Here is a 9744-nt window from a genome sequence, read left to right on the forward strand (position 1 = left end):
TTTTCTTGATTGTGAAACCACCTAAATGAACCCAAAGGTCCCACTGGGTCTCCGGCCGAGTGTGTCACGTTGATTGTTTATGGTGCGGTCCAATTCGTGAGCCTCCCAGCGTACCCAAAATCGTAAACCTGTGCCTGCAACGGCCTGCGGTGCCGGGAAATCGGATTCCAGCATCCAGTTTCCACCGCAACTCTCTCGCTCCCTCCGTATCGCTCACTACCCCTCTTTCTCTCTCTCTTTCTCTCTCTCTCTCTCTCTCTCTCTCTCTCTCTCTCTCTCTATCTCTCTTTCTCTATGAGCTCATTAGCGCTCTGCGTGTGGTTCTCGTTTTTGGTGAGCGAGGCGTGGAAAACCGAATGTGCCCATGGTCCACCTCAATTCGGGTATCGTGCTAAAAATTGATTGGAAACAGCACCGACTGGTTTTCTCTTGTCCCTGCTCGATTGCCCGGGCTGCATATCTTTATGTATATCTGTATATAACACTGATTGAAATGAAACTAGTATCAAGATGATTTTTTTCATCCGCCGACCCGGCCGATGTCAATCGATACAATTGTTTATTTTATATAAAAAGATGAAACATTCCTCTCGTTCGATTTAAAAACTATATGATCATCAGATCATCCATGTTTTTTTTAAGGAAAACGGAGAAAAAAATGTGAAGGTGAAGGAAAATTAGCGTCACCCTAGTATAAGTCACCCGGTACATTTGTATTGCACCCTAAAATCCCCCCACTAAATTCCCAAATGATGTCCTTTTCAACGAGTAGTTGGAAGAATTACCCAACTGTATTGCATCTTAGATAAGATTACAGCGGTAGACATTCGTATAACCGCACCTAGAGGGTTAGGAGTAAAACGGCAATCAGTTACGAACGGATGCATTATTTTACGGTATCGGCTTACGGTACTTGTGACTAGCATACACGTAAAAATTGATTTAGATATGTGGGTAATTATGAGCGCTATGTGTCAAAATCTGGGGAATCGTCAGGTTTCAGCTGTTTTAAGCTAGACATTCGTATAGCGGCAGTGAAAGAAAAAAATGCCAAAATCGTTACAACGTATTTAATGGTGTCAGGTTCAATAGTAAAACTATTCTAAATTTATTTATTTTTTATTTATTTATTTTATTTATTTTTTTAACATAATTCGCTCAAGGTAACTGACACAAAAATCAAGAACGACAAAAAATCAAGCTATTTTTGATAAACGACAATTCCAAAGCCTGGGATAGACGAAGCGTAAACTCTAGCGTAAATTCAGAATGTAATGCCAAAAAGTTTACGCTTCGTGTGGCAGGCATAATCGCATAAAAGTTTAAACCGAAACGTCAACTGCAAATACATTCGGGCACCTGCAATTACACGATGCATTTACAATCAATTACATGTGTTTTTGACCACAAAAACATAAATCGACGAGATAAGTTGATTTCTGAACATCTTTTTATATATTTTAAGATGTTGTTGCTGTATATTAGCGATTGTAGAACATTCAATTCTTCATAACGCTACGCTTCATGTTGGTGCTAAGTTTACGTTTGCTTTTACACTCGGTTTTACGCTCCGCGGGCATAAGCATAATCGTTTTGGCATTACACTCTGAGTTTATACTAGAATTTAAGCTTCGTGTATCCCTAGCTTAATAGCTCTGTTGTTTTATTTGTCGGTAGTCATATGAAATCCATCCATAATTTACTACGAAAAAGATCCAATAGTGAGATTATACCTTTATAGAAAAGAATGAAAATAGTTTCCTAAGGGACAAACAATCAGTTTTAGCATGAATCAAACAGAAATTGGATGGACCAGCAATAGCTGGACGTATTTTATACATAATGGAATATAAAAAAATCATAAAATTGGAAGAAAACTCAAAGCAAAGCTGAAGTTGATTAGTACCCATAACGACCGCCGGCTTATTTACCATAAATTTGGTAACGTAGGTAAAATAATAGCAAAATGAAGTACTTTTCAAAGCAAGAAAGGTATTGTTTTGATAATTTGGATGGAAAGCGCCTTTATTGGTATGATTTGAACCATGGGGGACCCACCATACCACATCGTAAGTTCAAAGCAAAATATCGTTGGCGAGGGTTTGATGTCGAGTGCAACTTTCTCATCACGTACATTCTTTCCATACAGCTTTCCATTTTTTTCAATTTCAACTCAAATTTTTCAGGGATGTAAAAAGAGTCTTTGAATTCATCCATCATTCAATTTTATTCATCCATCGGGGAATAAAGCCTTTCATTACAGGACGATGACACATCTCTAAAAATTGCTTACATTCTAGGGGCTAAATATTTTTATTATCTGGGTGGGGGAGCGGGGTAGAAGGGAAGTATTTAGTTCGTAATGACTCTCTCTTCCTTCCACCTACCCCCTTCAAGATATTTTTAAGTTTCTGGCTCATTTAATTTAATTTAGCCATTTACATTTCTGCTACAAAACGCTGAAAGTATGTAATTCGATAGAGGTGCATGTATTTCGTTTTTACCTGTGATAAACAACGATAAACTAAACCGTTAGTATTATTCCAATTGAAAAAAATGGCTAGTTTGAGAGAAACCTCGAAAAAATACCTGCGGATATACGAATGTCTACCACTGTACTAATATAATTTGGTTTGTTTTTATTGCACTTCAAATAGTTAACATAATGGCGGAAAAACATTGCCCTTGTTCGATGCAATGGCATAATTCCAGATGTTAAAATGAGACAACAAAACTGTGCATATTTGTAGATCGAACTACCTACCAATAATCTCCAACTAAAGGTGTAAATTCTGTTCATTTTCTAATGATCAACGATTGCTCGAAACATCATTGCGTGTTGTTCTAAACAGGGAGAGAGATAGAGAGAGAGAGAGAGAGAGAGAGAGAGAGAGAGAGAGAGAGAGAGAGAGAGAGAGATCTGCAACTGCCCAGAAACGACTGTTTTTAGAAAATGAGAAAAACCTGTATTGGTGGTGCTATATTTATTTTACTCAGTGTATCAAGCCTACCGAACTGCATCAGCTGTTTAACTGCCGTTTTTTGGGGAGGTGTTTTCCATTTTCTCTGCTTTTTGTTTGTATGGAGGGTTGCAGGAGGCAGGAGGGTGGGGTGCGGTTGCTCGAGAGATACTCACCGCCGCTGTTGGCGCTTTGACCATCGGCGGTGGTGATTGGAGCGCTAGGAGGGCGACCTATGATGGCCGAGAAGTGGACGTCTTGACCGCGTACCGAGAGGTTGTTGGAGAGAGAGAGAGGCACGGAAGAGCGGGAAGTGTGGGGAGTGGATTGGATTGTGGGACTCCTACTTTCCATTTCTCACACACTGCTCGCCTGCCTGCTACCCCATGAAGCACCATCAAATCGGGTGCACAGCAATGTGTTACTTCCTGCGATGCTACCCGCACTCGCACGTGCCTTGTTTGCTTATCTGTAAGCATTTCGAGCTGTTGTTGCTGTTGTTGCTTTATCTAGCGAGTAGTAGCAGCATCGTGGTAGCGAAGTGGCAAACTTCCACGGGCACACGAGAAAGCATTTCGCGCGAAAAGTAAATCCGAAACCACCGGACCTGGCCTGAAGCAGTGAAGACGGGGACAACGAAGGTGCGAAGGGTGGTGGCCGAGGCGAGAAATGGTGGCTGGGAAGATACAGATCGTATACTTACTGCTCAGATCCGCAACACAGAATAGCTGTAGGAGCTGCTCCTTACATTGAGCTGCCTATCGAAAACAAAATGGAAAAATCGAAACAAAAAATGAAGATAGTACGTTCCCGAATTTTTGTTGCTTAGTTGTTTTGTCAGGAGCGTAAGAAGCGCGATGGATTGCCTCCTTGAGTCTCTCAGTGTCCATCGTAACGATTTCGGAACAAGAGGTATCTTCACCATTTGCGCACCGTATTTTATACAAGTTTTCCGTCGTAGAGGGCGTGAAACAGAAAGAGACAGTGTTGTGTTGCAGGTCGAATCGTATTTAAAACAAGGGACCTCGCGATAGGATCAGAGCGTTGTCAGCTGCTTTAGACGGCTTAATGAAAAAAAAGGACTATTGATGTGGTCGAGAGTCCGGCTTGATCGCTCTCCAGAGAAAATTTTTGTAGGCAAAAGATTCAATAGTGATGCCGAGGATGAATCCTCATTTGCGCAATGGGCTGCAAATACGGCTCTACATCTTTCTAGGTGGATGTAATGATAAAGCTGTCTATGCAGGTAGTTTGTTTTTAGAAAGAATATGTCTCGTAACCAGGAGATTATGTAGAAAAAAATGCCGTTTAACGTTACAATAAATTTGCAAAAAAGACAAAGATGTTATTTTTTATATTTGTTTCACCCGCGTATGTAAGAACAGCCGAGTCGTATATGTGTATGGTTGATTGTTGTGTTGGTTTATTTCCTTCTAATGGTACATTGCTACCGCGCCCAGTGCTGTGCAGCATAGTAGCCTTTGCTTTATCAAGGCGACCGTCCACATAGCCGGCACTCGACCTCGAAAACAACGGGGTCACATAATAGTTTGATAGCGATAGTGACGCTTACGTTGATGGAGCCAGCCAGCCGGTGGAACGCGTGGACGACCATTTCCTGGATGCCGGCATCGCTCCGATTTACTCCGACTAGATTTCCTCGACAGCTTCGATCCGCGCCAGCTGTGGGCAGCAATCGGGGTACGGCTTGGCGAAGTCTGTCTCAGTCACTTTGGTACCCGGTCCGGCGCCTACGACACCGCAGCTGCAATCACAGAACAGAAACGTGCACATGAACGTGAACGTTATCACCTACATCACGACCAAATCGCTGGTCCTGCCGGCCTACCTACCCCATAATGCTGAGGACGTAGTCGCTGGTGCAGTGCATCGACTCGCAGCGTCCCTCACGCTGCCGCATTTCGCCGATCGCGAAAGTCGTATTCGTGTCCTTGTCGTAGCAATGGCCCTCCTGATCTGTAGGTGGCATTCGCGATTCGGGGCTTGAGCACGCTCTTGGGAAATCACGCCGGCTACTACCCGGTTCATGGCACGCGGTTCTACCTACCTGGGCTCTTGCCGTTTGGGTTGATGTAAACGTAGGCGCTGCCGCTAGGCAGCAGACCGGCTACCAGCACGATGGCTCCCAACACACCGAGAGTGACCCGAAGATGTACCATTTTAGGGATGTTTTCTTTTATTGTTGTTTTTGGGAAAAGTTGCTTGGAAGCGCTTATCAAGTTGGTTGTTGCTCGTCCGTCTCCTCCGAAACTACTGATTTGCCTGGGGACGGTTTGCACACGAATTGGCGACGGCACCGGAGTTCTCGGGGCCTGTTCGGACTGGAGAGCGATCAAAGCAGGCAACCTTTCGAGCCCGTTGTAGACCAGTTCCCACTAGAAGAAAACGAAACTTGAGTAAGTAGCTGGAGTCTATACAGTGAGGGACTCTCTTTTAGCTGCAGATGTGTTTTCTTTTTAACCTTCATCCGCAGTCCCGGGTCTGGCCAGACCCGGAGCGTTTTCGGTCGTTGTTTTAACTCATTTCTAATCAACATAGAGACCTGAGCTTCTGGGTACCCTCCCAAAATGCCGTTTTCTATCATTCTATCTTTTAGTTTTTAACTTCACCCGTTGGGAAAAGGACGAAAAATGGGTTTGAAAAAAACCCTTAATCAGCAGTCCCGGGTCTGGCCAGACCCGGAACATTTTCGATCGTTGTTTTAACTCATTTCTAATCAACATACAGACCCTAGTTTCCGGGTACCATCCTAGAATTTTATTTTCTATCGAACTATCTTTTAGTTATTATATTTAAGTGTTGGCAAAAGGACGAAAAAAGGACTTTTTAAAAATACACTCGTATGCAATATCTTGTCGTCTCGGCTTGTATGCTCGTAAACTCGTATGTATTTTGTATGCAAACACATGTAAAAGCATACGGGTCTGGCCAGATCCGGGACTGCGGATTAAGGTTTTAAAATGGGGCTGCGGTTGAGGGTTAAAAGAATTAAAATCTTTTGAAAAGAACTATGCGCTTCCAACATTTACAGCGTTGATCGATTGAGATGTGTACAGGGTGCGCGTGGACATGACTAGGGCTATTTGAAGAATAAGGTGTATGCCACCAAACGGAAGACTATTGAAGAGCTAAAAGCTTCTCCTCGCGTGCAAAATCATACAGCAAAATAATTTTCCTAATTCTTATAAAAACGTCCTAATTCTGAGTGAATTGTCAATAAATGGCATTGTATACGCTAAATACATCTAGCTGATTTGCCAAAATTAACAGTGAAATTTAGAAAATATTCAACATTTAATTAGGTCCTTGTAAGGTGCCGCTAACCGAATGTCCTGTACTGTGAAATTTCGACTGGTAAGCTGTTGAGAAAAAAATGTGTGCATGAGAGAGAGAGAGCGTATGAGAGATTTAAAGAAACACAGAGAGAAAGAAAGAGAGAGAGAGAGAGAGAGAGAGAGAGAGAGAGAGAGAGAGCAAATTGCGCGATCGTCGTAGGTGCATTGCCGGGTTGTCGATGACGTCGATCCCGATCATCCCTCCACCTTCCGGGGTGGGGGTCGCGAGGAATCTCATTAGAGCGAGCGCGCGCTTTTGGGGGAGATGCACGAGAGCAAGAGGTGTGTCTGTCTGTGTGTGTAGCGATAAGTGGATCGTTAATCTCCCCACCAGCTCTACCAGTTAGGGCAGGCTGAAGCTCTGATAATGGAGCAGCGAGATGAGCGCGATCACCTCATCGCTTGGCTTGCTCGCTGGCACCCTCCCCCCCCCCCCATCCCCCGAATGAACCGGTTTTTGCGGTGCCGGTGCCTAGTTGGTTGGTGGGTGGGTGGAGGAAATGGAAAGTTCACGCCAAACCATCCCAAAGCCAGAGGGGGTCTCCGGTCTGCTTCGTGTGCGTCTGTCTTCTGCATTCTGCACACCAGCCTGCACGAGGGGACGGGAGAGGGACGGTGTTTGGGGTGGTGTGGGCCATTTGCTGGTGACCTTGTACAGCGGCTTCAGGCTTTGAGGGTTTGAGCTCATCTGCTATTCGTGCTCGTTCCAGATCAAGTTCACGCCGTTGGTGGTGACATTGTTGTTGGTGGTGGTGATGTTGGTTTCCGGGGAGGTGGCCGAGCAGCGGCGACGTCCACTGTTCCGCCGGGCGAAACCAACGACCACCTCGGAACCGGCCATCACCTCGGACGATAGCGAGGGTTCGGAGACGAAGGGGCACCAGCGCAGCGATCCATTTTCGGTGATCACCGGCGGCAACCAGCAAGCGGGTAGCCAGGCAGTAGCATCCGGCAGTAGCTTCAAGGCGGATGGAGACAAACTGACGGTAAGCGATAGAGCCACGACATTTCGCGCGATTTTCTGATCACTCCACCCCCCCCCCCCCCGCTTTTCCAGTCCTTCTCCGAGTATAGTTTTGGTAGCCACGGGAAGCTGCTGCCATCTGGCGGAGGAAGCCTGGAGGATGCGACGAGCCCGGACGACGAGGCGAGCGGTTACGCGGGCTTCAAGAACCACAAAACGGCGAGCCAGCTGCCGACGACCAACGCCAACAACAAGGGCAAACCGGCGGACCGCGGTGCGTTCGACTTTCTTGCCCGCGACTACGCGAAGGCGAAAGGATCGTTCGGTGCCGGTGGCATCCAGCACGATACTGCCGCTGGCGGACTGCTCGGCACTAAGTCATCGAAGACGTCATCGTTATCGTCGGTGAGCAGCAAGTTCTCGATCTCGCACCCTTCACCGATTGGTGCCGCCGGTAAGCTGGCCCACCTCGACGACTCGACCGAGTACGATGTGTACGCCAGCCTTGGACAGTCGGCCACCGGCAAGACCAAACTCGGAGCGTCCAGCAAGTTCCGCCCGTCGAGCGGTACGTTCGGTGGGGCGGCAGCGTCGTCGTCGTCGTCGTCGTCGTCGTTGTCACCGACCCACTTCGACGGCAAGGTCAAGAAGGTACCGTTCAAGTACGAGGACGGTGGTTTTGGGGCCGCGTCGACCACCTCGCTCAAAGGGGGCCTCAAGACCAAGTCGAAGCTCGCCCTGGACGATGACAACGACGGTGGAGTGTACGGAGGCAAGCAGCAGCAGCAGCAGCAGCCACTCCACAATCATCAGCAAAGTCTGCTCGCCACCAAGAGCAAGTTCAACTTTGCTGAACCGCCGGCGCTGGTCAAGTCAACGCTCAACACGCTGAAGCACTTTGGCGACGGATTGCTAGGTAACGGTGGGAACGGTGCCCTGTTCCATACGCCCAACCCGTACGATCTGGACAGCGACGAGGGAGGCGGACTGGCGGCGGCGGTGGCGGCTGGTGGTAGTGTGCTACCGGCTTCCGGTCTTTCGGGCTTCCACGGTGGTGCTGGCAAATTTGGCGCTTCGCACCACGGCTACTACCCGGGTGCCGGCGGCCAGCTAGCCGTGGAAGAGAGCTACGAAGCCGTGGCGTCCGGGGAGCTCGGAGGTGGAGGCATCGGTAGCAAACCGTACCACCACCAGCATCCAAAGTCGCCGCTGCCCTCTTCGCCGCTGTCCGGTGTTGGGAAGTTTGCGACCGATTTCGACGTCAAGAACATCAAGCTGACTGGGGATGGAGGGGCGGTGTTCGGGGGTCACAGTACCACCAAGTACCATCAGCACCAGCACCACCACCAAGGGGGTGGCATCACTCCGGGAAAGAACACGCCACCACACCACACCACCAAACAACAACAGCAACAACACTTGGGCCACCTCGGTCATTCAGGACAACAACAACAACTCCTCCTTCACCAACAGCAACAGCAGCAGCTGCAGCAGCTGCATCAACATCAACAACACGCTCCGCATCACGCACACGCACCCACACATGCAACCGGTAGCATAGACAACCCTAACCCACTAGACTTTCGACCAAACTTCCAACTACAAGATGTCCCCAATTTGTATCCCCCCGCCGCTCCTCCTCTAGGTGCCGGCATTGCGGCCAAGGGACAGATAGAGAGCTTCCTCAATGCGGAGCATGGACTGAAAGACTCCGACTCGTCACAGCAGCAGCAGCAGCAGTCGGGCGGTCGGCCACACTACCACACGCTGCAGAAGTCCAAGGAGGAGGAGCAGCTGGAGAAGGAGGCGCTCCGGCAGCAGATCGAGTACCTGAAGGCACAGGCTGCCAAACGCCCGGTTGACCTGTCGCCCAGCAACCCGGCCCGGCCCGCCATCGTCTCGAACGCGCAGAAGTTCCGACCGGTGCGCCGCATACCGCCGCACGTGCGGCTCGGCGTCAAGGCACCCTACCCGCTGCCCCGCATACCGCACTACAACGATCGGCCGTACAGCATCAGCTTCAAGATCTAACCGGTGGGGTCCCCCGTGCGTATCGCAATCGACGATCGATCGATTGATCGATCTTCGAGTAGCATTCCGGTGGAATGCCGGTGTTGTTGTTACCTTCTTGTTGATGTGGTTGTTGAACACTGTTCTTCCCCATCCAATCTCTCTCCCCCCCCCCCTCCTCCCTTAGGCCAGTAAGTTCATCGATTATTTATTCCATTCGACATTAGCATCTAAGGATCGCCCTCCCGCCCTTTGTTTTGGATTTTTTTTTTCAACTTTCACAAAATACACAAATACATGAGATTTACTTTGTCAAATCAAACACACATCCAGAACGGATTTGCCTCTATCATCATTTATCTCCCTGAAGAGTTTACCTGCTTACTGGATCTAGCTGGTGCAAATTAAAGGGGGAACTTCGGTATTTAATTTTATTTGTGATACATATTTTTAA

The 9744-nt window shown here is 47.9% G+C and overlaps 2 protein-coding genes across 2 annotated transcripts; one reads left to right on the plus strand and one right to left on the minus strand.

The window, feature by feature from the left end:
- Positions 1–4361: 4361 nt before the first annotated feature.
- LOC126571215 (U-scoloptoxin(16)-Ssd1a-like) lies at positions 4362–5314 on the minus strand. The gene is made up of 3 exons (XM_050229547.1): positions 5029–5314; positions 4814–4937; positions 4362–4725 (listed from the first exon to the last, which is right to left on the minus strand). Exons 1-3 carry the CDS (start codon positions 5138–5140, stop codon positions 4611–4613), a joined length of 351 nt encoding a protein of 116 aa, XP_050085504.1. The 5' UTR covers positions 5141–5314; the 3' UTR covers positions 4362–4610.
- Positions 5315–7071: 1757 nt separating this feature from the next.
- Positions 7072–9311, plus strand: LOC126577553 (box A-binding factor-like). The gene is made up of 4 exons (XM_050239284.1): positions 7072–7302; positions 7374–7827; positions 7870–8832; positions 8926–9311. The coding sequence occupies exons 1-4, from the start codon at positions 7072–7074 to the stop codon at positions 9309–9311; spliced, it is 2034 nt and encodes a 677-aa protein (XP_050095241.1).
- Positions 9312–9744: the final 433 nt, after the last annotated feature.

This window comes from Anopheles aquasalis, chromosome X (assembly GCF_943734665.1).
Source record: "Anopheles aquasalis chromosome X, idAnoAquaMG_Q_19, whole genome shotgun sequence".
Lineage (NCBI taxonomy): Eukaryota > Metazoa > Arthropoda > Insecta > Diptera > Culicidae > Anopheles > Anopheles aquasalis.

Excerpts from the sequence above, each read along its gene's own strand:
- LOC126571215 (XM_050229547.1), bottom strand. The coding sequence starts at position 5,140 with ATGGTACATCTTCGGGTCACTCTCGGTGTGTTGGGAGCCATCGTGCTG. Across the intron at positions 4,938-5,028 it reads CCCAAACGGCAAGAGCCCAG|ATCAGGAGGGCCATTGCTAC; the intron begins GTAGGTAGAACC and ends TGCCACCTACAG. Across the intron at positions 4,726-4,813 it reads TACGTCCTCAGCATTATGGG|CTGCGGTGTCGTAGGCGCCG; the intron begins GTAGGTAGGCCG and ends CTGTGATTGCAG.
- LOC126577553 (XM_050239284.1), top strand. The coding sequence starts at position 7,072 with ATGTTGGTTTCCGGGGAGGTGGCCGAGCAGCGGCGACGTCCACTGTTC. Across the intron at positions 7,303-7,373 it reads CGGATGGAGACAAACTGACG|TCCTTCTCCGAGTATAGTTT; the intron begins GTAAGCGATAGA and ends CCGCTTTTCCAG. Across the intron at positions 7,828-7,869 it reads GACCAAACTCGGAGCGTCCA|CGTCGTCGTCGTCGTCGTCG; the intron begins GCAAGTTCCGCC and ends GTGGGGCGGCAG.